Source organism: Marmota flaviventris, chromosome 4 (assembly GCF_047511675.1).
Source record: "Marmota flaviventris isolate mMarFla1 chromosome 4, mMarFla1.hap1, whole genome shotgun sequence".
Taxonomy (NCBI): domain Eukaryota; kingdom Metazoa; phylum Chordata; class Mammalia; order Rodentia; family Sciuridae; genus Marmota; species Marmota flaviventris.
The window spans coordinates 155052268-155080106 of record NC_092501.1 but is presented as its reverse complement, the minus strand read 5'-3'; the positions used below and the strand labels follow the sequence as shown (position 1 = coordinate 155080106).

The 27839-nt window shown below is 45.2% G+C and overlaps 1 protein-coding gene across 3 annotated transcripts in view; it reads right to left on the bottom strand.

Moving 5' to 3' along the window:
• The window catches only part of Farp1 (FERM, ARH/RhoGEF and pleckstrin domain protein 1), a 260483-nt gene that overhangs the window by 57417 nt on the left and 175227 nt on the right, over positions 1-27839 (bottom strand). For all 3 annotated transcript variants that reach the window (XM_027938778.2, XM_071611599.1, XM_071611600.1), the window contains exons 4-9: positions 21607-21649; positions 19681-19759; positions 13599-13696; positions 10127-10241; positions 9097-9244; positions 6602-6697 (exon numbers count right to left, since the gene is read on the bottom strand). In XM_027938778.2, the coding sequence (XP_027794579.2) occupies positions 6602-6697; positions 9097-9244; positions 10127-10241; positions 13599-13696; positions 19681-19759; positions 21607-21649 (579 nt within the window). The remainder of the gene's footprint in view (positions 1-6601; positions 6698-9096; positions 9245-10126; positions 10242-13598; positions 13697-19680; positions 19760-21606; positions 21650-27839) is intronic.

Below are 27839 nucleotides of genomic sequence, written 5' to 3'. Positions count from 1 at the left end.
ATGTCAAAGCAGGCACAATTTGGTTTAATGCTGTATACTGTTTGCATTGGTAGTTGTTATTATTTGTCTTCCCTTAAAAGGTGAGGTTCTGGAAATCTTCAGGGACTCTATAAGTCTCTGGGATAGAAACTATACTGCCTCACATCCATACTCTTCGATGGGGAGACACACAAACATGAAAAATCAAGGGAACAAATTGACCCAAACAAACCAACATACTTCAAAAATAGAATGCATTGCCACCACAGTGGAAGAAATGTCAGAGTAGGAGTTTAGAATGTCATAATTAAACTAATCTATGAGGCAAAAGACAATTTAAGGAGCAATATCAGAGAGAAAATATAGGAAGCAAAAGATCACTTCAATAAAAATAGATTCTGGGGAAAAAAATGTAGCAGAAATCCTTCAAATGAAAGAATCAATAAACCAAATTAAAAATTTAATGGAAAGCATCAGCAACAGACTAGACTACTTGGAGGACAGAGTTTCAGGCAATGAAACTACATACACAAAACATATAATCTTGCAAATAAAATTGACCATGAAGAAAAGATGTAAAGAGACCACGAACAGAACTTCCAAGAAATATGGGATAACCTGAAAAGACCAAATTTAAATTTTATTGGGATAGATGAAGGGTCAGAGATACAAACCAAAGGAATGCACAATCATTTCAATGAAATAGTATCAGAAAATTTCTCAAACCAAAGAATGAAATGGAAAATCAGATACAAGAGGCTTACAAGATCCCAAATATACAAAATTACAACAGATCCATTACCATGAAAATGTGTACAGAATAAGAATAGAGTTTTAAAGGCTGCCAGAGAAAAATGACAAGTCATAATCAAAGGGAAACCAATTCAGATTTCTCAATCCAGATCCCCAAAGCTAGGAGGTCTTGGAACAATATATATGTATCAAGCTCTGAAAAAAAAATGGACGCCAGGGCTGGGGTTTTGGCTTAGTGGTGCAGTGCTCATCTAGCACATGTAAGGTATGGGGTTCTATACTCACCACCACATAAAAATAAGTGAAGTTATTGAGTCCATCTACAACAGAAAAAATTAAAAAATTTAAAAAAGAAGCAATGTAAATGGATGCCAGCTAAGAATACTATAACCAGAAAAATTAAGCTTCAGAAATGATGATGAAATAAAAACTTACCATGATAAACAAAAGTTAAGATAGTCAAAACTAGAAGCCTGCTCTGCAAAACATATTAAAAATATTTCATGAAGAAGAAATGAAAAATAAGAGTGAAAATCAGCAAAAGGAGGAATTACACTAGAAGAATAGTCAATCACAGGAGAAACTAATTCAAACAGAAACCCAAAAATAAAGCAAAATGACAGGGAATAAAAACCATATCTCAATAATAACAATGAATGTAAATGACCTACACTCATCAATCAAAAGATATAGACTAGCAGACTGGATTAAAAAATCAAGACCCAACAATATGCTGTTTCCAAGAGACTCACCTCATAGCAAAGACATTCACAGAGTGAAGAAAAAAGGATGGGAAAAAAACATATTATTCACATGGATCTCATAAACAAGCAGGGGATTCTGTCCTCATATCAATTAAAGTGGATTTTCAGCCAAAAAATATCAGAAGGGATAGAGAAGGACATTTCATACTGCTTAAGGGAATTATATGTCAAGATGAAACCACAATTGTAAATATTATTCCCCAAACAATGGAGCACCTATATATATCAAACAAACCCTTCTTAATTTCAAGAATCAAATAGACCACAACACAATAAGACTTAATGACTTTAACACATTTCTCTCACCACTGGGTAGATCCTCCAAACAAAAACTAAATATAGAAGCTATAGAACTAAAAACTACAATTAATAATTTAGACTTAACAGACATATACAGAATATTTCGTTTATCAATGATTGAATATACTTCCTTATCAGCAGCACATGGATCCTTCTCTAAAATATCCATGTGCTGCTGATAAGGAAGTATATTCTTAGGCCACAGAGCAACTCTTAGCAAATACCAAAAAACAAAAAAGAGATAATATTTTGCATTCTAGCAGACCATAATGAAATTAACTTAGATATCAATAATAAAATAAAAAACAGAAGCTACTGTAACACCTGAAGACTAAATAATATGCTACTGAATGACCAATGGATAGCAGAAGAAATCAGGGATGAAGTGAAAAAAAATTCTTAGAGGTAAATGAGAATAGTGATACAACATATGAAAATCTCTGGGATACTATTTAGGCAGTGCTAAGAAGTTCATTGCATTGAGCTCATTCATTAAAAGAATAGAAAGCCAACAAATAAATAACCAATATTACATCTTAAAGCCCTTGGAAAAGAACAAATCAACATCAAAAGCAGTAGAATATAGGGAATAATTAAAATCAGAGCTGAAATCAATGAAATTGAAACAAAAGTAACAATCCCTCAAAATCAACAAAACAGAAAGTTGGTTCTTTGAAAACATAAATAAAATTGATGAACCGTTAGCTAAGCTAATAAAAAGAAAGAGAGAAAACTCGAATTACTAAAATTATCAATGAAAAGGAAAATACCACAAGGGACACTACTGGAATACAAATGATAATCAGAAACTATTTTGGGGCTGGGGATGTGGCTCAAGCAGTAGCGCGCTCGCCTGGCATGGGTGCGGCCCGGTTCGATCCTCAGCACCACATACAAACAAAGATGTTGTGTCTGCCGAAAACTAAAATGTAAATAAAAATATTTAAAAAAAGAAACTATTTTGAAAATTATACTCTAATAAAATAGAAAAATTTTAAGATATCAACAAATTTCTAGACATATGACTTACCCACATGGAATCAGGAGGACACGGAAAATTTAAACAGATGGATTTCAAGCAAAGAAATTGAAGATGCCATCAAAAGCCTACCAAGAAAGAAAAGCCTGGGACCAGATGGATTCTCAGCCAAGTTCTACCAGACCTTCAAATAAGAACTAACCCAATCTTCCTGAAATTATTCAATGAAATAGAAAAAGAGAGAACCCTTTTAAACTTACTGTATGAATCCATCAAGGAAAGAAAATTTCAGACCAACATATCCGATAACATAAATGTAAAAATTCATTATAAAATATTGACAAATAGCATACAAAAATGTATTAAAAAGATAGTGCACCATGATCAAGTGGGTTCATCCAGGGATGCAAGGATAGTTCAACATATAGAAATCAATAAACGTAATTCATCACATCAGTTGACTTAAAGACAAGAATCACATGATTATCTCAATAGATGCAGAAGAACATTTGATAAAATACAGCATTCATTCATGTTCAAAACACTGGAAAAACTAGAAATAGTAGGAACATACCTTCACACTGTAAAAGCTATAAATACACTAAACCCAAGGTCAACATCATTCTAAATGGAGAAAACTGAAAGCATTCCTTTTAAAAACTGGAATAAGACAGGGATGCCCTCTTTAACCACTTCTATTCAAAACAGTCCTGAAAACTCTAGCCAGAGCAATTAGAAGAAAGAAATTCAAGGGATATGAATAGGAAAAGAAGAACTCAAACTATCTCTATTATCCAACAACTTGATTCTATATTTAGAAGACTCAAAAATTCCACTAGAAAACATAGTATTAGGGCTAGGCATATAGCTCAGTTGGTAGAGTGCTTACCTCGCATGCACAAGGCCATGTGTTCAATCCCCAGCACCACACACACAAAAAAAAAAAAAAAAGAAAGAAAGAAAATGTCTAAAACTCATAAACAAATTCAGCAAAGTAGAAGGATATAAAATTAACACCCATAAATCAATTGCATTACTATACATCAGTGATCAATCAACTGAAAGAGAAATTAGGAAAACTATCTCATTCATAATAGCCTCTAACAAAAGAGGTAAAAGACCTCTATGATGAAAACTATAGAACTCTAAAGAAAAAAATTGAAGAAAACCTTAGAAGATGGAAAGATCCCCCATGTTCCAGAAATCCATATGTAGCAAAATGAAATTAGAACCCTATCTCTCACTTTGCACAAAACTCAACTCAAAATGGATCAAAGACCCAGAAGATGAAAAGATCCCCCATGTTCTTGGATAGACAGAATATGTATTGTCAAAATGGTCAGAGATACTACTCCTACTAGAAGAAAATGTAGACCCAACTCTCCATCATGTTGGCTTAGGAACCAAGTTCCTCCACAAGACTCCTAAAGTGCAAGAGGTAAAATCGAGAATCAATAACCGGGATGGTGTCAAACTAAAAAGCTTCTTCAAAACAAAGGAACAATCAAGAATGTGAAGAAAGATCCTACAGAAGGGGAGAAAATATTTGCCACCTTCACCTCAGATAGAGCATTAATCTCCAGGATATATAAAGAACTCAAAAAATTCAACATCAAAAAAACCAAATAACCCAATCAATAAATGGGTAAAGGAACTGGACAGTTGATAGAAGAAATACAAATGGTTAAAAAATATATGAAAAAATGTTCAACATCTCTAGCACAATTAGGGAAGCGCAAATTAAAACTACACTGAGAGGGCGGGGGTTGTGGCTCAGTGGTAGAGCGCTTGCCTTGAACGTGTGAGGCCCTAGGTTCGATCCTTACACATTTAAAAAATAAATAAATAAACAAAAAGATTAAAAAAAGAATGAAGGTCCATTGACAACTTAAAAAAAAAAAAAAATCCACACACTGAGATTCCATCTCACTCCCGTCAGAATGGCAATTACCAAGAATACAAGTAACAGTAAATGTTGGTGAGGATGTTGGGAAAAAGTTAAAACCATACATAGCTGGTGGGACCGCAAATTGGCACAACCACTTTGGAAAACAGTATGGAGATTCCTCAGAAAACTTGGAATGGAACCACCATTTGTCCTGGTTATCCTACTCCTTAGCATATACCCAAAGGACTTAAAATCAGCAAACTATAGTGATAGGCCACATCAATGTTTATAGCAGCTCAATTCACGATAGTTAAAATATGGAACCACCTAGGTGCCCTTCAACAGATGAATGGATAAAGAAAATGTGCTACACATATACAATGAAATATCACTCAGCCACGAAGAATGAAATTATGGCATTTGTCGGTAAACAGATGGAACTGGAGACCATAGTGCTAAGTGAAATAAGCGAATCCCAAAAAACCAAACACTGAATGTTCTCTCTGATATGTGGATGCTCACTCATAATAGGGGGCAGGGAGGGAAGAGGGGAAGTTCACCAGATTTCACAGGGGGAAATGGGGAAGTGTATAGGAAAGACAGTAAAATGAATTGGATGTAACTTTCCTATGTTCATATATGAATACCAATGTAACTCAACATTATGTAGAACCACAAGAGTGGGAAGCTATATTCCATGTATGTATGATATGTCAAAATATATTCTTCTGTCATGTGTAACTAAAAAGGACAACTCAAAAAGCATAAAACTCCAGCTTCCTGGCAACCCCAGGAAATATACAGGAAATGAAACTATGTTTTTTTAGAGTACAACAGTATTACTCTCAGCTAAAAAATTTGTGTTCTTTGATTCTAGAAAGAAAATACGGTAATTTTCTATTCCACATTGAACACTACCAATTACAGTGGCCATATTACATAAACAAAATGGACCACAGTCCTTCCCATTCCCAGCAGTTTCAGCTACTTTGGGGGATCTCATGGCTTTAGGCAGACCCAGCTTACAGGCAACATGTGCTGTGGTTCTGAAGCTTTCTGGAACTCAAAGAGCATTTTCCCCCAGAGAACCATCCACAGTGGACGCTTGCTTACCCAGTCAGGCCTCGGAAGTCTGCCTCGTCCATAAACCACAAACCTAGTCCATAGGCCATAAGCCTAGACTGCCATTGGCCATCTTTTTCCAGAGGAAGGACCCTTAAGCCCTGGGTGGGGACAGACTTGAGGGATGTATCATCTTATCTCCTCCACAGTTGTTTCAGGCAGATGAAGAAGAGGCTGCCTCCCCTTTCCTGACCCTGGCCTGGTGTGGCCTGTGGGAAGTAGGGGGGCTCTGTAGCAGGGCAATGGGGAGTGGGGACCTCTTCTGGGGTGCAGGGCAATGCCTACACTATGGGAGAATGCTCGCTGGGGTCTGGAAGCTGGGTAGGGCTGACACACAGTGGAGCATAGCGCCGGTTGTTAGTTAGGAGGCGGCTACCTGTATTGTACAGGGAAATGACCCTCTCCCCAGGGGCACATCTGTACCTACCCGAACCTAGCTCTGCACACCACGACGACAACATAGAATCATGGAGCACTTTGGCATGGCTATCTGTACAGTCACCCAAGAGTTCCTTATAAGTTGGGTGTGGAGGTCCATGCCTCCCAGTACAAAACAAATAAATAAATAAATATTTAAAAAATATGTATGTATAAATACATGTATTTTAAAAAATATTTATATAAATATAAATAAATAAATGTGTGTGTGTGTGTGTACACACACACACACACACACACACCTATATATTTAAATTTCTTTACCCAAGCACCTGGGCAGCAGCTGGCCAAAGCTTCAGGGTAGGCCCGTGAGTGCAGACTCAACCCCTGGCTCCGGCCATGGCTCCGCTGGCCCCCTCTCACCTCTGAGCCACTTACATTCGCATCTGGACGGAGCTTGACCAGAAAGCGCTTCCTCTTGAAGCTCAGCTTCCGCACCTTGGCCCAGTTGAAGGCATTGATCTTGGTGAAACCCTAAGAAGAAAGAGCAGCGCATGAGCCAGGACATGCGTGACGAGCAACGCGGGGCCGAAGGCAGGGCTGACATCAGACTGCCCAGGAAAGATGCCTTTCGTTGTGGATTCGAGGCGTGTGTGGCTATCGGATGATACGCATCCAGGATCATTATTTCCTACTGATTATACGAGCTCTCAAACTAGGTCTGCCTCCAGGGAGAGAAGGAGCTGGTCAAGGTAATGATAAAAAGATAAATAAAAATAAAACCATGACAACCACCACAATAACTAGCAGCTGTCACTGTGGAGTGCCAGGTCTGTCCTAGGCTGTGCACACCTTATCTTATCAAGCGTCATACAAAACCCAGCAAGATGGACTTATCTTTGTTTTATAGACATGGAAACTGCAAGTGAATATATTCTAATTTGCCTAAAACCACTTGGTAGCTATTGTTAGTACAACCAACCCTGCTCACCCTGGTCCAGGTTCCTGCTCACCAACCTTCCTCCCCTAGGGGAGCAGGAGGCCTGAGGGTGTCTTCCAGGCGGCATGTGGTCTCTGGGGGAGACTCACAACCCAGGTAGCTCTGGTCAGGTGAGATATGATAGACAAGGGGGAGCTGTCAGATACAAACATCCCCCCAACCCTGACTCTAACCGAAATTAGGGTTCCTCTTGAGCTCGCATCCACATCCGTCCCATCTACTCCAAGTGGTAGGAATGAAGCATTCAGGTACTGGCAAGATTAATCCTGAGGCACAGCCTTTGTCCATAATTAAATTATCCAGCGATTCTCAATATCTAGATTGTATCAAACACTATCAAAGCCAAGTAATTCAATTGTGGAATTCTTCTTTCCCTTCTTATGATTTTGAGACATGTTTAAGGACTGTGATTTTGGAATTTAATGGTAGTAATGAAACCACATTTCTTAATAGATGCTCAGGGATCATTTAGGCAGGTCAGAAACTGTTAGGAGCCGCTACCTCCGCAAATGCCACCTTGCCCTCAGAACCTATCGCTCCTTATCACTAGATGGGAAACCCCGCTTTTCCTGGGATGTGATTCCCCCAGGGTGTAAAAATTAGCACCTGTCATAAACTTCTGATGCATTAGCAGAGAACTGCTGTAACTTTAATAAAATACCAAGGGGAACGCAAGTAAAAACCAGCTGAGCTTTAGGTCATGAAAGGCTTTAGGTCAAGCACACAGTTGCAACTTCAAAACTGGGTGAAATGTGAGCCCATTCACAAGAAAGGCAGAGGCTTTCTACATACACATTTAAAACTAAACACAGATTACCTGCTGGTGTTTCAAACCAATGTACTATGGAAACTCTGGAGGGTTGTTGTGGTTTGCTGTGCCCTGGCTTCGTCCCCAGGGCAGCACTGATATGGGAGGTCCTTAGGTCACTGAGGGCATGGTCTTGGGAAGGAGAAATGTAGTTCTCCAGAGACCTTGCGGCTTTGGCTTCCTGTCTGGTGATGTGATCTCTGCCTCTTACATGCGATCCTGCCCCTGTGATGTCGTCCACCATGAGGTGATACGGCCAAGGGGGCCCATTCCAAGGACCAATGCAATGCTGTTTGGATTCTTAACCTCCCAAATGAAAAGCTAAATAAATCTCTTTATGTTATCCAGCCTCAAGCATTCCATGTAACAGAAAAGGCACTCATGCAGGGGTGGTGTTGAACCTATATACAGAAGGAATCTACCAAACTGCTCACTTTAAATATGTGCAGGTAAGTCAATAACACTTTAATGAAGCTATTAAGAGAAAAGCACAGATCAATACAATGGTCCAATAGCTGGATGATTAAGAGCACACATTTTAGAGAGCAGAGAATCGTTATACCTTTAGATAAAATACAGGTAAGATTTCAAGTACAGTGGTTTTTCTTTTCCCCCTGCAAAATGACTACAGTGCCAGGATATGGTTTTTATGAACTTATAAGACTACTCCATCTCAAAAGTACACATTACACATTTTAAGTTAGGTATATTTGAAGTCCTAATTAAGCTTCCTAAACCCAAATTGGGTTAAAAAAAAAAAAAGTCACTATAACAAATGTCCTTTCTTCATGGGAAAAAGTGCTTATTCTGGGGTCTAAATGGCGATTCCAGTGTACTATGTTCTAAGCACAGGTCTCTAGACAGACAGGTTTCTGTAATCCTACAAGATCAATAAAACTAAAGAAGCCTACAATATGGATTTCTCAACCAGTACAAGGGAGAATGAAAAAGAATCTAGAAATCAGGTCCCTGGAGAGCAGAAACATGAGTTGAGGTTACCTTTTCCAGTTCTCTAGAAAACAGCGGTCAGAGGTCGCACCTGGGCCACCCACATGTACCAGGGTGGCAGGCCCGCGCTCCTCCCCCTCTCTGGAAGGGAGACAGCTGTGTTCTCAACCCTCTCACCTGAAACACTAGGATTCCCGTGTTGGCCACGGCCAAGTTGATCTTAGTGCCTTCCCTGTCCTTGGCCGGGTGCAACCGGATCCCGTACATCTCCAGTCGACGGGCCACCTCCAGGAGCTGGAAATCGGACTCTGCTGGTGTTTGTCCACTGACAAAAGAAAAAGGACAGAGGAAGGTCAGGAGGTCTGCACTCCCTGGGCATATTCACTTGAGATTAAGCAGCTTCTCGGGGGAAATAAAAGGTGTTTCATGGCAAACAGTGGGGCTGTGCGATCAGATGACACCCAGTCTCCCATTGGCCAGAACCCAAGCCTCACAGCTAGGACAGAAGCTCTATTGCCTGGGGAACAAAGCTCCAAAAGTCTGTCTCGCACTTGGACAGCTTTTTGGAGACTCAAAGAGTTTCCTCCAAGGTCGCATAAAAGATCATGGTGTTAAACAAGCTTTTAGTTGCTTGCAAATAATCTCAACTCACAGGCATGGTTCAAAGCAACACGGTCTCCTACTGTCACCAGGCTCAAATGCCTATTTTGGTGCAATAAGAAAAAGCCCAGGGAACGACTAATCCAAGGAAAAAGCAACAAAGAAACAAACAAAAAATGGAGACATTACAAGGGTTCTCGATTTTTATATATTCTTACATTGTGCTACTTCCCCACCTCCCCTCCCAATTTCCTGTCATGATGAAAACCAGCTGGTCCTTGGGTCTAACACTCTCCCTTTTATTCCAATGCCTGGGATGTCCTAAAATGTCACAGACTTACTCAGGTCTCACAGGAAAGCAAGCCAGGGCCTTGAGCCCCTGTCTTAATTAAGGGGTGACCTGTGTGGCACTCGGCCTCTGTGATCTTTTCCCCAGGGTTTGTGTGTTTCGTCAAAACTGTGTGTTTGTGCACACACCCATGCCATGAGAGACACGCTGCCACTGTCATCGGTTGCCTTGACAATGGTGGCCCTGACTTTTCTGCAATTCCTTCTTTCTGGGAGGCAGGGAGCTCCAAGGACATAGGAAGCCATGCACGGGACTCACATGTGGTTGTGGTGAAATTCCACGATTTTGTCTTCTAGCGCATCTTGCTGAGGTATGTACTTGTTTTTTGCTAAGTGCTCTCTGTCCAATGCTTCATCAAAATCCCCAATCTCAGCTAAAAAGAAACAGGAAGAAAGAAAAAAAAAAAAGAGAGAGAGAGAGACCATGTAGGATGAGCACTTCACAGTCTGCTGAATCGCCCAGCTGGCAAGCCAGAGCTAAGAGACAATACCAGGGAGCAGCTGGGAGGGACGAGCTCAGGATGAACGTCAGAGGCGGGGATGCGAGGCGTAGTCAACAGTTGTGGCAGCATAAGAAGACAGCCACACTCCTTCTCACCACTGACAGGTGGAAAGAGGACTTAGAATTACCCCTCCTTATACCCCCATGTGTACCTGGTATCTTTTTGTATTATTTTAGTGTACATTTTTTTAATTGACACAAAAATTGTACATATTGATGGGGTACAGCATGGGCCTTTTGGTCCATGTACACTATGTGCAAAATCACATCAAGGTGACTGGCATATTTATCATCTCAACATACATCATTTCTTTGTGTTGGGAACATTCAAAATCCTCCCTGTACCATCTTTTTTGAAATATTCAATTACTTGTTGGGAAGCACAGGTATCCCAGTGTTCTATAGAACACCGGAAGTAATTTCTCCTTTCTTCTCCCCCCCACCGGGGGGTCACTTCCCTTCTTGGCCATCAATTCTGTTATGTGGAAGAGCATGTATGATTCTAAACAGGCCCTGGAATTTTGGGACTTGGCAAAATCAACGTTTGAAACTCATATATATAACAATTATTAGTGCAAAACTCAAATCCTTTACCCCGGGGAGTAAGGAGAACTATAAATAGGGTGTAAGAGTAGAAATCTAATGTTTCCTCAAAAAAATTTCTTTTTAGAGTTTATTACACTTCTTGTATTCCTGTTGTCAGAGATAATGGGTCAGATTGCAAAGCCTTACAGATTTTTCATCCATAACAAATACAATTCATTGTCTCATACAACCTCAACTTAGTCCTCAAAATTGATGGAATGGGGACAGGGGTTTTGGCTCAGCGACAGAGCGCTTGCCTAGCACATGTGAGGCCCTGGGTTCGATCTTCGGCACCACATTAAAAAAATAATAATAAATAAAATAAAGGTATTGTGTCCAACTACAACTAAAAACAATAAATATTTTTAAAAATTGTCGGAATGGGCAAATTTACAACATGGAACTTCAAGTAACCGGTGCGCTTGTAGCAGCGCTAGCTGTAAGGCCCCTGGGACAGCCTGCCCTTCTCTTAGTTTCCTGTTCTCTAGGCAAGAAGCTGAATAACAAGTAGCCTCAGGACCAGAGCCCGGCTATTTTGAGGAAATGCCAGTGAGTGGTTGCTACAAAACCCACCTGTCGCCTTGCTCCATGAAGCAGCCTGTCACCCTTTGGGCATGTACCTGCAGTCATCAGGCAGGGACTGGCCTGCAGGCTGCCGTGAATCCCACCCACCGGGAACACTTCTCTGCACAGAACGGTGCCGGCTCACCTGGCAACGTCTGGTCACTGATGAGGCCACCCTCCCACTAGTTTCCTGCTACCACGACCAGTAACAGTGTCCTGACTGCCCTCTGGACTTGAACTGCCCTCCCTAATCAGAGCAAAAGTGCTGCCCTCCATCACAGAGAGGTGACCTGGCATCCTGCCACTGTCATCAGCTGCCTTGACAATGGTGGCCCTGATTTTCCTGCAATTCCTTCTATCTGGGCTTTAAGAAAGTCCAGTTGACACTTGTTATTCAAGGTGGTCACGATTTAAGAGTCTCCACAAACACTGAATTTGTGGCTGCTGAAATGTTGTCCTTACGTGAAATATAGGATTGGGTTCCTGCAAAACTCCTGAGAAAACGTTTTCATTAAGTGAGACCCTGTTTTACGCCTTTCTGTTGAAGCACATCTTGTTCCATTGCTGATTCGTTCACACTGAACTCACAGCCAATAGAAGACCTCATGCTTGAGTGAAGTTCATCTAACACATGTGTTTTCTCCATAAGGCATATCACACTACGCAAAGGGACCCTAGACGGCACTTTGGACTGTGCTTGGGACCCATGTGAACAATGAAATCACTGACAGTAGCACAAAAACTTGAAAAGCGTGGCACTAAATAGACCGCGGAAGGGACACTTGTTATCAGCACGAGAGCTGAAATGTGAAGGCAGAGCTCAGCCCTGCTGAGCCGGCGGGGAACGTGCGCATCAGGTGGTGGGAATGGTTCACCGTCCCAGGTATTTCTGCAAATAACCAGGGAAGTGCACACGTCGTGGTTCGGGGTCGATTTTAGTGAGTAGGTAGGCAGACTTGCAATTCACAGAATCTGAGGGCAACAAGGACCGACTGGATATGCGGACATCACCTCAATTCTTAGCTGCTTATGGGCTGTAAGTCTGGCATTATTATTTAGATGTGGAATGTCCCCCAGAGGGTCACATGTTGATGGCTTGGTCCCCAATGCCAATGTTCAGAGGTGGGGCTTGTGGAAATTGGATGGGGAGGGGTCCATCATGGATCAATCCATTGGGGTATTTGCAGCTGAAAGGAAACTGCAGGAAGTTGGACCTGGCTGAAGGGAGTGGGTTCTTGGGGGCACACTCTGGGGGACTATCTCTGTCCCTGCACTGGCTCTGCTTGCTCTCTGCTTTCCAGGCGCCATGAGGTGACGACTCTGCTGTCATGTGCTCCCTGCCATGATATTCTGCCTCACCACAGCCCACGAAGATGGGGGTCAAACAACTATGGATTGAAAGCTCTGAAACTGTGAGCCATAATACATATTTCCTCCTCTAATTGATTTTCTCAGGGATTCTGTCACAGCAATGCAAAGCTACACAGCTGGGCTTCCTCGGTGACCGCATGGCACACTATTTTCCATGAGTCGGTATGAAGGAGATTCGAGCCCCAGGTTTTCCTCTTGCACCAGGGTCGAAACACCCAAGCTAGCTTTCCTTGTGGTCATTTGCCTTTTGTTGTCCTCTAAAATGCAATGGCAGTCTATGACCATGACGTTCACTTGCTCCCCAAGTGTCCTCTGTGAAACAACTTGAGAGAGAAGTGAATTCCACAAAGTTTTATATCTTAAGGCCAAAGAGCCATATTCCATGACGGATATTAAACTCAGGGACAGGTCAGTACAAGTTTGGCGTCTTTGGCCACATTATCCACCTTTTCCTTTGAGACAACTGACACATCAATCACGTAAGCATCCTGGGAAAGGCGGGCGAACACCAGGACACACAAGTCCTGGCTAATGAACACTAAATGGAGCTAGGAGGGCCTTTCTCTTCCAGGCATTCAAGCCAAGAGCAAAAAGGACACAAAGACGTTCTCACTGCTGTTTATGTCGGTGTGTGGATGTGACGTCCCCTGTCAATCAGATTTCTGTGTGGTCTCCAGCGTGACTTCCAAAGGAAGCCAACAGAACTTACATTGCACGATGTGTGAGATCAAGAGAGCAGCGCTGGTGTCATTGCACGTCAGCCTGCCTTGGGCCAGGTCCTGCTTCACCTGCAGAGCAAACAGGTACCTGCAAAGGTCAACAGAGATGAGTGTCACACAAAGGGAGAAGGAGGGACAGAATCAAAGGCAGACCCACTCCTGGCCACCTGTGCACACTGTGGGACACTAAAGAAAGGCATGGACGTCTGCAGGGCCAGGGGGCTCGTGGCCACTCACTGGGTGATCCAGTCCCCGCCTCCCTACAAAGACAAAGGACCAGGAGACACGCTGCAATCGCTACACGTGACGAGCAAGGCTTCATTTTATACGGAGAGAATGCGAATCCATAGCCTACTACCCCACATATGCGAGCATGTGTATGAAACATTTACAATTTTTTTATAGGATCAGTCAACATACTCCAGAGTGGCTTATGGCTCAGATAACAACAGCAGTTCACTGCCAATGAATCAGAAAGACAGGTGTCTCTTCCAAGGTGTGGTCTTTATTTGCTTCTTCCATAAGCCTTACTTTCCACATCTGTAAAATTCAACTTAAGTTATTGTAAGATTCTTTTCTTTAGGTTCTTGGTAAAGCAAGGCATCATTTTTGGTGTAAAAGAGGTATTTGAACATAAGAGAAATGAAGTAAAAACTGCTTGGTTTAAATGACTTGAAAATACCAACTCCGACATTTTTTGAAGGGTACTGACCACAGGGCCATCTCGCCACTGCCTGCAACAGCATCTTCTCCATAGCAACCCTTAGCAACCAGATTCTGTCCTTCACACAATTACCAGGACACGGAGGTCCTGGGGAGCAAAGAGCCTGGACTGTGCAGTTACTCTGGGAAGCAAGGCAGTGAGTGAGTTAAATCAAAAGAGTAAAAGAAGTCTCCTCACTCTCCTCCTATGGCCAAAGTTGTGATGACCTGAACAGCAAGAAGACGATTGAAGTGCATTAATGTGTTCACTGAGTTAATGAAGATTCACGGGTCTATGATGACAGTTGAGGGTAGGGGGGAAGGGGAGGGGGAGAGAGAGAGAGAGAGAGAGCAAGCAGAAATGGAATACGTCACTACTTGAAGACACCATTAAAGCAGCTCCTTATTCAAAAACTGGTCACCCAAGGCAAGGCCAAGAACTGCGAACGTCGCCTGCCTCTCCAGTGGGGTGTCCCTGTGGCTGAGGCACAGATTCACTCTAAGATGCCAACGTACAACATGGCAGGAATGAGACCTCATTCCACACCCCCGGGGAGATGACCGACCGTGGCTCAGGAAACTGGACTTTCACGAAGGAACACAAGTTCACTTCACAGTGGAAGGTTCAGAATGTCACCACCAAAGTCACTGAATGATCTGAGATCATGGATGGGACAGGAAGCACACAGTGCCCCCATGACAGGGTCTAGCCAAAGAAGGGTCCGGGCATCCAGCAAGCCTTGAAAACCAATTTCTAGTTTTCTGGAATATACACGAGTTTGAAGGATAAAGGTAAGGAACCTCAGAAGGAAGCAACGTGGCCAGCTCAGGACAGAAGATATTTTGCAGTACAACAGGACAGACCGTGAAGGGAAAAACCGAGGGACCAGTCTAGATTAAAAGAGGCCCACAGGAAATGGCAAGCAGCTGTGACGTGTGGTCAGACAGTGAATCTGACTTCAGAATCAACAGACATAAATGACAGTTGGGGAGAAGCAGGGAGGTTTGAGCATGAGGTCATCACTGAGATTTAAAGTACACTATAGGGGCTGGGGATGTGGCTCAAGCGGTAGCGCGCTCGCCTGGCATGCGTGCGGCCCAGGTTCGATCCTCAGCACCACACACAAACAAAGATGTTGTGTCCGCCGAAAACTAAAAAATAAAAAAAATAATAATAAAAAATTCTCTCTCTCTTAAAAAAAAAAGAATAGTATTGCACTATTGACTCTAGAGAAACTTATTTAAAAAAAAAATAAAGTACACTATATATGCAGAGAAAAAAATTAGAAAGGTTGTCATTCTAGTATGATGGGCCACAGGAAAGCAGTATTTTTGCTTTCTTAGTCCTGTTAAAGTACACATTCTAACGTTCCACGATGTATAGTGAAGACTTTTATAATCACAACAGGTTATTTTAAATTCTAAACAAAAGCCTTCAACAATAGTAACCAGAGGTTTCCACAAAGAATTAAATGAGATGATACGTGGAAATCTGACTAGAACAAAGACTTTCATTAAATGTAGCAAGTTTTTTTCGTAAAAGAATAATTAGTCCGCTTTAAGTCATTAAAGGAAGTTCCATCACTAAGAACTAAAAAAAGCCATAGGGACAATTGTGTAAACAGCAAACAAGAACAAAAAGAACAGAAAAACACCTCAGCCCCACCAGGTGACGACAGCTGACCTTTACCCCAGCTCCCCATGTCTGCTCCTGCCCCCCCCCACGCCATCTCCCCATCTCTGGAGAGTCAAAGGGAGGAGAAGACGAGGTGGAGCAACCGCGTCAGCAACACAGGGTCTGTACGGGAGGTGGCTGAAGGGTCCTTCTGGACGGGGCAGTGGCCACTGTCCTATGAACCCCTCACTTCCCTGTGCTGCAGGATTTGATTCTAACGCACAAGGCTGACTTTTCAAGTAGGGGGGCTGGGGTTTTACAAGCATCACATTTTGGACCCAGTTCAAACCCGGGGTCCAGTGTTCACGGACAGATTCATGCTCAGAGTCCAACAGGCTTTGGGGCCCCTGGTGACTGACCCTCTCACAGGGGCTGTGAGGTGGCGCTGGGCGCCGACAGCACACACGTTTATTTATGCTGACTCTTCCTGTTCTGCGCCCTGTAACCCGAGAAACACCTTCCTGGGATGGACTCTGTCACCTTTCTTAGGACATGGGCTGTAAACGGAGCGTCCAGCTGTGACGCTGGCTTCAGAGACTTAGGGACACCCTGGTGCTACGCATGGAGGGGATTCCAATCCGACCCATAAGAGCCAGAGGGAACTTCTACTCCAGGTGCTCAAACGGAACCAACGCTCGCTTCCTGTGGGGAAGGACCCATGGGGAGGGCTTCTACTTGACGGAGAACAGAAGTCACATGTCACACCCTCGGAGGCCTTATTTGCAACATGACTATTTTAACTTATTTCATTTGAAGGTATTAATCATGTTTCATTAAGTGAATGTAATTGACATTGCCCTGCCAGTCAGAGGGAATGCCACAAACACTGGCAGTGTCCCTCCACCGCGACAAGAACAGCCAGGCAGAGAGGCACTCCGGAAGATGGCACCCGGGGAAGCAAGGAGCAAGTGTGGATCTACTGTTGGCACCAGGAAAGTGACCCTGGGCTGTGCCAGAAGAAACCCTGGTAACGTCTCCAAAGGACCCCCGACCTGGCTGCTGTCCCCAATCTGTGCCTAAGTGAGGACTTTGCTCCTCTGGAAGCCTGGGCGCTGGTGTCAAGGTGCCGGAGTCCACCGCATGTGCAGTTCAATAAATAGAAAGGAATTCAGCTTCCTGAGGAACAGCGAAGTGCAATTTAATCTCTCTATATATAAATGGGAAGCTGGAAACTATTCCTGGAGGCCCACGAGCTAACGGCAGAGCTACAGGGATATTCGCCGTGCCAACTGCAGGCCACCTCTGTCTCCGGGCCCTGGTCTACACCTCTTTCTCCCAAACACCGCTGACACCAAGCTTCTCCTGAGACCCCCTTGCTCACCACCCACCCCTCTGAAATCTCAATGGCCTCAGCGTCACATCCTGCTCGTACAGGAACTGCAGTGTGGGAGTCTCCATGTGGTGGGTCCCCGAGGTTCCCTAGATGTGACACCTTGTGCCAAAGTGGATGGTGGCGGAGTTGATCAATACGGTAGGACCTTCACATCAATTTTATTCAACACTGAGCCAAGAGAATTGTCTTGTTGAGAAATATTTCTAAAATTACCAGCTGACATTGGGAGTCAAAAACCCAAAACAATAAAAACAAAACCCCCACCAGGCCCAGGGGAGCTCGTGTGACTAGGAATTCATCCACATCGAGAAAGAAGCTGGCAAAATACTAGGCACGTCTGGCTTACTGGTAACTAGTTGTACAGAGTTTTGGAACAAGAACCACGGGGGCAGAAAACTGCAAAGCTCTAGAGGCAATATTCACAAAAATTAAAGAGGTGCAAATTATTTGGGAAAGAAAAAGTTTGTGCTTCCAATTTTCTAAATAGGAAAGAGGACCAGTGACTTATAGGAGGAAAAAGCCCATTGCTGACCAACAGGCTGGACTTGTCCTGAGGCTGATTTCAGTGCGCTGAGCTCCGAGCAAAGCACACACCCACAGCAAGAAAGCCAGCTCCAGGGACAGTGGCACAGTAGCCCAGTGAAGAACCTGCATGGGCACCTCGGCTCTCTGTTGTCACCCCAGTTCTTGCAATTTGGTTTTGTGACTCTGGTCAACCCTCCTCTACACTAAAGTCTATTAATTGTGTGGTCCCCAGAGGCTGATGGCTTCTGCCAATTCCTGCTGCAGTGACCCTCTTCACTGGTCCGAGGGTCGGGAGTGGCGTAGACAGTGGCGACTCATTCGTCTGCCCCTGTCCCTGGAACTCTGCCATCATGCATCTGGTGGCTTCCTGAAGCAGGCATGTGATGACTAATAGGCATCTCAACCCAGCTGGTGGGAACCAGTCCCCAACTTCTGCCCTCCCCATCCGCTGTCCCCTCCACCCCTCTCGCATCTGAGTTATTACCACCCCGTCGCCCAAGTCAAAAACCTAAGTGTCTCCCTCTGTTGTCTCAGACTCCACCTCCAACCATCACCAAGACAGACGGTCCCACTTCCACTGTATAGTCTAAACACACCGCTCTTCTCCATCGCCACCCTGCCCTCTTCTTCCCTGCCGCCATCATGGTCTGGACCGGTGGTCAGCATGCCCACCGCTGGCCCTCTTTTAAGCATAAAGGATTGGGGCTTGTGTGTGCCTTGGGCTTTGATTGCTTGCTCCTTCTTCACCCCAGAAAATGACTGACAGATACTTATCACATCCTCAAGAGTCATCCCAGCCGCAGCAACCTAACATGGTCGCCTAGGCCCTTTCTATCTCATCAGCCTACTTCACTTAGCTAAAGAGCTCTGGTCATGATCTGACATTATTTTTGTTTAATTACTCGTTCTCTGTTTCCACAGGGTCAAGACTCATCTTTTCAACACCGTGTTTCCAGGGTCTGGAACAATGCTTGCATGCAGTTGTGTCAATAAATGCTGGTAACTGAACAAGCGGCTTTACCCCTTGATAAATACAGGTCAGCTACCCAAGACCTTGTGCCGAGGGGAAGAGGAAGAGGTGATGGCCGTGGTGGGTTTTTTTTAGGTTTTTTTTTTTTTTTTGCCTTGGTCTTCATAAGCCATAGCTAGAAAGGTGCTGGTGGGACTAGTGCACCTGCCTTGTCTCACATGATAGAATGAGGAGCAGTGGGACGATGGTGACAGAGATGATGATGGTAAGGTTGATGGTGGTGGTGACAGTGACTGTGGATGGCGTCTCCCCTGGATCCCAGCCACTCTACACAGAAATAGTGTTTATCCTCAAAACAGCTCTAGCCAAGCAAGCACTGCCATCGGCATTAGGAGCAGTGAATTAATGGTGGCACAGAAGACACAAGCAAGTGGCAGGACAGAGGGCTAAAGCCAGGCCTGACCCGATTCCTAATTCTTCCACTTGTTCCCACTTTCAAAAGACACTGACCTAAAGTTCAAGTCCAATTCACCCATCCACGGCAGCAATAAGCTGAGTTAACATGTTGGTTTTCTAAACCTCATTTCCTAAAACGGTCTCAGGATGAGGTAGATACAAGAAGGAAAACAGGACATGAACAGGTTAGAAGCCCGGTGACTTCCCCATCGCGGTCTTAAGGACACCAGGCTGTAGGGAAACATGGTGTTCTTTTTACCACATTTTTCTAGGCAGAGAGGGATTAGACTGTTGAGCACAGAACAGATGCTAGTCAAGTAAACATTACCAAATGTTTAATCAATTTAGTCTTAATGTTCTCTTTTCCTCTGGACACTAGAGCAAAAAAGTACCAGTTGCCAAGCCACTGACCTGGTGAGTTCCTCCTGGAGTTGTGTGTGGTCAGGTGGAAAGAATTTCACCACAAACTTAACAACAACATGTTTTGGCCCTGAAGAAGAAGAAGAAGAACATCAGTACAAAACTTGACATGTGTTATATACGAAACTGAAAAAATGACTCTTAGGCATATTATACACCAAATTCTGCACTTCACTCCAAGCTCCCAGAATGCGCCCTCCAAGCCACCCAGCAATGGTCAAGTTTGGCTGCTAGTTTCACTCTTTCATATTGTGGAGAGACAGATGTCTGAGTTTTTAAAAAGCTGGCACTGGGGCTCCGTGGCAGAGCACTTGCCTAGCCCGTGTGAGGCACTGGGCTCCATCCTCAGCACCACATTAAAAAATAAATAAATAAAATAAAGGTTTTTAAAAAAACTATGAAAAAAGTATTACATTCAACTATTGAACTTTTTCTCTGAAGACAAATGATACTCAGACTCAGGTTTTTTGTTGTTTTTTTTTTAAATAGGGTATAAGGGGTACAGTCGTTTGGCCATATACACAAAATGGAGAAAAAGACAAGACAGGGAAATGCTGAGGCCAAGAGAGGCTGGATTTCTTTCCCAAGTGACTCTAACAATAAGCAGGAACCTTGCACCTCGGCCAGGGGCACAGAGTGACGGTGCAAAGTGCGGAGGAAGGAGGCTGCGCCGTTTCCTGCCTGTCATTTTCACAGACAGAATGAAACGAGGCTGCTCAGATCTCTGGAAACCCTGAAGCGAGGAAGAGCCTAGCGCTCAATGTGAAGTGACAGCTTTGTCACACAGGGCAGTCACAGCACACAGAGGAGACAGAAGCTAACACCCCTGCTCCGGTTCCGACCTGACAACCATGGTGGCTGCCTTCGGGTGTGCACCTGGAGACCCCAGGACACACGCCTCCCCACCACCACTGTACCCCTCGGTGACTGCTGGGGGAGGAATGTCCCATGGCTTCCAGGCTCTGCACAGCACCTTAGCCACACCCCCACCATCACTTAGTAGATGCCAGCCAGGGCCAGCTCCCTGAGGACACTCGGTAAACATCAGATAAATGATGGCCCTTTCATTTTCAGCGTTAATAATTTAAATGATAGACGATCAACATCAATTTCAATGGCATGAGGGCCACATAGACATCATGTTGCATGTTTATTACATCCACATAAATTGCTGCGAGTGGCCCGCTAGGGTTTCTTAAACAGAAAAATAATCCCACAGGGACTGTGAGCTCAACTGAAGGCGCATGCAGCTTCGGTACCATCCCCGACCTGCCCAGGTTCTGGCTGCAGGGGGGGCCTTCAGGGAGGACTTTGAGAACAGAGCCTAACCTCAAAGAAAAGACAGAAGGACAGTCCAGTGCTGCAGGGCAGTGAAAAGGGAGAAAGAGTCCTCTCCTAGTCCTTTGCCCAGCCCTCCCGAATCTTTTCTTTCCAATACACAGTCTACACACCCACCTTTGGGGCTGTTTGCCTATCAAACAACACACCCATATATCCCCACTCTGAGCACCCCACCACCCCAAACAGCACTGTACTCGGATTTTGGCTTTGAAGAGGGAGAACAAAAACCAGGAAATCAATGATATGAACAGATAGCTCCACCTTCCCCTTAGAAAGTGACGGTAAGAAACAGACAAGCTCCATTACTCTGCAGCTTAATAGCAAGGTTCAGTTGTTACAAAATGCTATTTGATTTCCCAAGCAAGGTTTTGATTGCCAACTGTTATATATTAAAATTGCAGAAGATACACAATTTAATAGTATGTGGATTAGTGGATGACAACAAGTAATTGAGGGGAAAAAAATAAAAGAATTCGTATCACTAGCACCTCACGCCCCCAGACAAAAGCCTCCTTGACAATGAACACACCTGGCTTTGTATTTATCTCCACTGTTCAACATGCAGGATATACTTACTTCGAATCTGCTTCACAATAGGTTTTAAGAGATCCAGCCACACCTACAGGGGAGAAAAGAACAGATTGAGACATAACTTCTCAATGAAAGTGTGCAAATATTTCAATACTATATTTAAAGCTATTTAAAATCCACATAGTTTCAAGGATTTGAAATCGTCTGTCCCCCTCCCCTCCGGAATGTTCTGTCTTATGTTGTTTGCCACTTGTATAGCATGGATCCTAATTTGCTAACACTATCCCTGAGCTTGAAAGTTAATCTCCCCTAGGCTCAGATGCATCATTAACAGGCGGTAAGGGTGCATGAGTGGTGGACAGTGTGCCTAGCACACGCGGGGCCCTGGGTTCCATCCCCAGCATGGCAGTGGTGGTGGGGCAAGAGTTAACTAAGAATTTTTCTATTTTCATTTGCACTCTGATCATATTTATCTATTTGGAAAATATCAATGAAGGGCTGCAATTCTGACTCCAAGTGGGATGAATGAAATACAGTTGCTCCTACTTAGACAAAAATACCTGGTGGCGTGAGCATACACAGAACAGCACATCTTTGAGGGATTGGGAAAGGGAAAAAATATTTACAGACTATCATGTCTGCATTGCACACCGTCTAACGCTATTTACCTCTCAAAACAAGCCGAGGAATTCCTTTTGCCCAGGGAGAAACCCGAGTCTTGCAGAGGCTACATAATCTGTCCCTGGTCCTCCAGCAACAGAGTGCCAGAACTAGGACGGAGTCAAGTTTGCCCAAGCTCCAGTCCAGACTCTTTTTCACACGTATATTCCCTGCAGTTTGGCAAAATTTTCAAAATACAGCGAAACCAACTGCCCTTATTAACAAAGCGAGAGCTAACCATACCGCACCATGTCACATGTTCTTGTCTTTAAAGTCCACTTGCATGTCAGGTCATTAGAAAAAGGTCCTATGGATGCCATGTGTATACACAGGACAAAAACAAAGTCAATGTGTTTACTACGAAGAGGGTTTTATAAATAAATAGGAAAAAGAGAAACAGCCCTGTAGAAAGCTAGGCACAGAACCCCAGGTAACTGACGAAGGGCCAAGAACCAAGAGGAATGTGTTGGTGTTTGGGAATAACCGGCACTGGAACTGCAAATTAAAACCACGAATTAACCCTTCCTACCCATCGAACAGGCATCTACATATGCCTATTTACATGTGTATTTTATAATCTCCAAAGGTCTCGGGGAAGCAGGCACCTCTCCTCTACTGGTAGGACTTTCAGGAGACTTAATAGGGAAAAATGATTGAAAGTCTTCCTAGAAAATATTCCTGGCCATACTCTTCCATCCAGCCACTCACTTTTATAAATTAGGCAAAAATTTACATACAAAGAGTGCTCATCGTAACATTTTTATGATAGTGAATTTTTTTTTACAGTAGCCCAAATTAAATAAATGAGTAAATAACAAAAATTATGCTGTTAATAAATATTTAAGAATGTGGGAAGCGGGTTGGAGAGGGCTGGATTTCTTTTCTGCCTTCTTTCATTACTCCAGTTACTTTACATGAACACTCATTTCTCATAATAAAAAGACTATAAAGTTGCTAAATGTCTACTTCTTCAATCTCATTCCCTCCATCACCTTTTCAAGTAAGAATCTACATAATCAAATCCTCATTTCTACATTCCCCATCCCACACTGCTCTCCCGTCAGAGGGAAGAGAACGGCGCTCATCTATCCTCTCCACTGTAACACTTGTGAGCCTCAACCTGAAAAGGGGAAAGAAAATCCCAAACAGCAAGCGTTGAGCTATCTCCCTCTCCTCCCAGGAATTCGGAAAGATGGAGAGTTTAAAAAGAATCTCCATCTGGTACTGATCGGAAAACGGCCCCAACCTGGAACCTAGGCCCCCCGACCTGGAACCTAGGCCCCCAGTCTTCAAACTCATTCATTCATCCAACCAAAACCTCCCGTGTCCCTCTGTGTGGCTCTGCGGTTGCACCTGTGAGAGAATAATCATCAGGTCCCTGCTTCACGGAGCTCACAGCCCAGTGAAGATGAAGGGCAGACCAACAAAGCCTTCCTAATAACCACAGTAAACAAGGACCAGAGACGTGATGGAGGAGGGAGTCCAGGGGCTCCGAGGGCCCGGGGAGGACATCTGGCCCCGTCTTGGAGTTCTGTTGTTCTTATGTTACGGTCACTCAGGTCCCAGAGACAGGAGGTGTGGCACATCATGCAGAGCCCTGGGGGAAGCACCAGGTTGGTTGGGAGGCAGAGGGGCCAGGAGAGAAGGAGCCTAGGCCACCTTTATTGGAATTTCTGGGGAAAGGCAGGGCTGGTGAGCAGGTCAGGGTTGGCGAATCGAATGATCCTGGCCGCTCTGAGCCATCTGTGCAGTCCCTGGACACCTGGTACTTGGCCCTGGATGACTCAGGCAGAGGATCACTGCTGCCAGCTCTGGACAGGCCAGAGGGAGGAGGCCTGGCTCTGCAGGGGTTGGTCTGTGTGCATTTCAAAGGCCTGGCTCAGCTGGGGCCTCACTATCTCTCAGAACTCCTACAGGCAGTCTCTCCCCAGCCAGAAAGATGTTAAACACCACACTACACACACACACACACACACACACACAGTGACAGCTGGGGGACAGGCTTCCCTGAAAAGGACACTGCACTGAAAGGAAGTGACAGGAACAACTGAAGCCGAGCAGTGGGAGTCCTTGCCTAGATGCCCAAGGGAAGGGCATAGGCTTTGGTGTAAAAGCACGTCCCCTCCTCCAAAACACGCACTGAAATGTGCCATTGTGACTGGGCCCTGAGAGCTCCGCCCTTATGAACAGGTTAATATCATTATTGCTGAAGTGGGTTATGAGAGGGTGAGGGGCAGGCAGGCAGGCTCTCCTGATGCCTGGTGTGCACCTGAGTATGTCAGTGCACGCACATCCCCCACTTCCTGAGGAGAGGTGTCGGAACACCAACACCATGAGCTACACTTCCCGCCTCCACAGCTGTGAGCCTATACATTTCTTTTCATTATAAATTATCTAGTCTCAGGTATTTTGGTTACAGTAATGTCAAAAGAACCAAGATGATTGACAGGGCTAGAGAGCAAGGCTGGTGGGTCTGGAAGTGTCAGACCCCACTAAGGCCACGATAAGATATTTTGTTCTCCTTCTAAACACAACAGGAAGAATTTTACGCAAAGGATTCGACTTGTACGTTAAATACTCTGGTGGGGCAGTGAGAATACTTTGGAGGAAATCAGAATGGACGCGAGATGATGTGTTGTGATTGTCTTGCAAGATCAGATGGCATTTTGGCTCAGGAAGGCAGAAGTAAGATTGGGGAAAGTGGGTAGATTTGGGGAAAATTTAAGAGGTAAACAGGAGTGGAGTTTACTGGTAGACCGGACATGATGGCTGAAGGAGGAGACAATGTCCAGAGGGACACTGAGATTTCTGCCAGAGGCCTCTAGTTAGGTGCTGGTGCGAGTCTTACAGGCACCCGGAGGATGACCAAGGCTGAAAGGCCATAACTAGGCTAATTTTCCAGGTGTTTCTGGATCACCCAGCAGGAGCTAGTATGGAAACGGCGGGACACATTTTTCTGGACTCAGAGGAGAAGCCTGGCTGGGAGCTCTCACTCTGACCCCATGAAGACAAGGCCTGCTGTGTGATGAATCCCTGCCCCATCCTAGGCCACTCGAGCTGCTGTAACAAAATGCCCCGGACTGGATGGTTCATAAACAACAGAAAGTGATTTCTCACAACTCTAGAGGCTGGGAAGTCTGAGATCAAACAGCCAGCAAATTCTACTTCCTGGTTCAAGACAGTGCCTTCTTGCCGTGACCTCACATGGTGGCCGGGGACTTCTGAGGGACTCTTTGGAAAGGGCACTAATCTTACTCAGGAGGCTCCACCCCACGTCTTAATCCACTCGCAAAGTCCACTCCTCCTGCTGCTGTTATCCTAGAGGCCAGGATTTGTACCCGTGAGTTTTGTGGTGAATTAAATATTGAGATCCCACCCACCACAGAACAGCGGGAAGGAACAGGAGCGCACGATGTCTCAGAAGCCACGGCGAGAAAACAGATCTGCAAGGAGGACAATGAGAGCTACTCAGAGGTCACATGAGACCAGCCATGCCACCTGCTGGCCACGTGGTTCTGCCATGGGGCTGAGAGGCTGGTGCGAGGGTGGTGAAACGGAAGTGTGGCTGTCTGGCGAGGCTTGGCTGGGAAGCAAGAGCCATTGGAACAGAAGGAGTCGGAGTGAGGCACCGAGTAAAGGAGCCGTCGACCTGGGTGCATTTAAGAAGGGGAGGGGCTGAGCGCTGGAGCAAGAGGATATAAGAGATGGTAGAGGTGGAGCCCAGGGCTTGGGACAGGGGGGACAGGCTCACAGCGGGCAGGAGGAGGGTGGCATACTCTGCGTCGGGAGGCAGGATGGCTCCTACGGGACATCCTCGTCCTCTCCTGTAAAGTCAGCAGGCTGAGTGCAGAAGGTTTGACATAGTTGCTGTACCAGAGAGGGAGGTGCAAGAGGCTTCCCGGGGGAATGCCAGGCTGCTGCGAGCCCACCCTGTGACACTGGCTTTTTGGGTCTTCACAGCTGCTTCTGGGGACCAGTCAGTCCCTGAGACCTCTCACGGCCACCAGTGCTGCCACAAAACCCAACTCAACTGCAGACTTCCCAGGACAGATGCACTGTGCGTTGGCAATGTATTTGCCAATTTTATGAATTGTTTTTAAACATCCCTCCCCTGTTTTTGGCATTTCTGGAGAAAGCATCAAATACAAGCACCAGCTTGAGCCAAGTGAGCATGTGTCTCCTCCCTGCAGGTCTGGGAACACAAGGCCAGCCTGAGTCAGCCGCCTGCTAGGCAGCGCTCCGCAGCGATAATGCTACAAGGCATCAGTCACCCGCGACGGAACCAGCCTGGGAAGAGAGCCCGGGACCTGCGAGATCCTGGCCACGTGGATGTCTGCAGAGCTGAGGGAGAGGGCTCAGGAGGGAAAGGCTCGCCCATGTGGGATCCGAACTGTGATAAGCCAGGAGCAGGGAGAAGGAAGAGAGGGTGCTCCTCGGCCGGAGTCACGTGGGGAGGGCTGCGGGAATGACCTGGACTGCATTAGGTCAGCCTGGACAAGTGCCACCAACCGAGGCAGAGCAGAAACCAGGCCCAGGTAGGTCAAAGGGCAACAAAAGGACCATACTCTTTCCCCAGCAGTGGCCCTCCAGAGGGTCACATCTGTAACCCCCATCTTCCCCTCAAACCACCTCTCTGCACCCCGCACCTGGTCCTCCCTGAAATCAGGGCTGGTTCCCGAGGACACTTGCACATTGAACAGCTGGGGGAAGGGATCTGGTTTAAATGATGAATGTCTGGTCTGCAGTGTGCTCCCAGTCGGTGGGATGCAAGGATACTGACTCCGCGCGGCACCTGCTGAGGCTTTCAGGCGGAGCAACGGCAGAAACTGCAGGTGTGGAGGTTCAAGGTGTGGGCAGGTTTGGCTTCCCTGACGCCTCAGCAGATGGCTGCCATCTCACCTTGTCCTCATTCACCTTTCCTCTGTGTGCACGTTGTGGAGTCTGCGTCCAAATCACCCCTTAGGAGGACACAGAGCTGCTTAGGACCTGCCCTAATGGCTTCATTTAACTTAGTCATCTTGCTAAAGACCCTCCAAACACACTCACATCCTGAGCCACTGGGAGATGGGGCTTCAAAGGTGAATTCTGGGGTCCACACCGTCCAGCCACGGCGCTGGCCTCCTGCAATCCGGTCTCAGTGCAGAGTTCTAGGCCATCCTTCACCGCACCTGCATCTGCTGTCAGCGTCCGTGTTTCCTCCCATCCCTCAGGAATGCTACTCCCCCCGACATGGGATGTGAGCTGGGAAGAAATGCTCTCGTGCCTGTGTATCCAAGGCAGGGCACGACGAATCGCTGTCCCTGAACGGTTCTCTTCTTTCCCTAAATACCTTCCCGCCCCCTCCATTATTTTGGTGAGTGACATCTTAGGTGGATGTTGTAGGCAACTGAATGTTCGAGGTGTTTTGGAAAGGGTCTTATTAAAAGAGTCAGCCATGTGAACTCAGATTGGGGGCGGGATAGGGACCAACATTTCTTGAGCACCTACTGTGTGCTAGTCACTGAATAGATGCTTTGCATATTCTCTTTTGATATCCACAACAGTGTGGTCCCTTTGCTTATAAAGTAAGTCAAATTCAGAGAGTTTATGTCAGTTGCTCAAGGTCACACAGCTGGAAT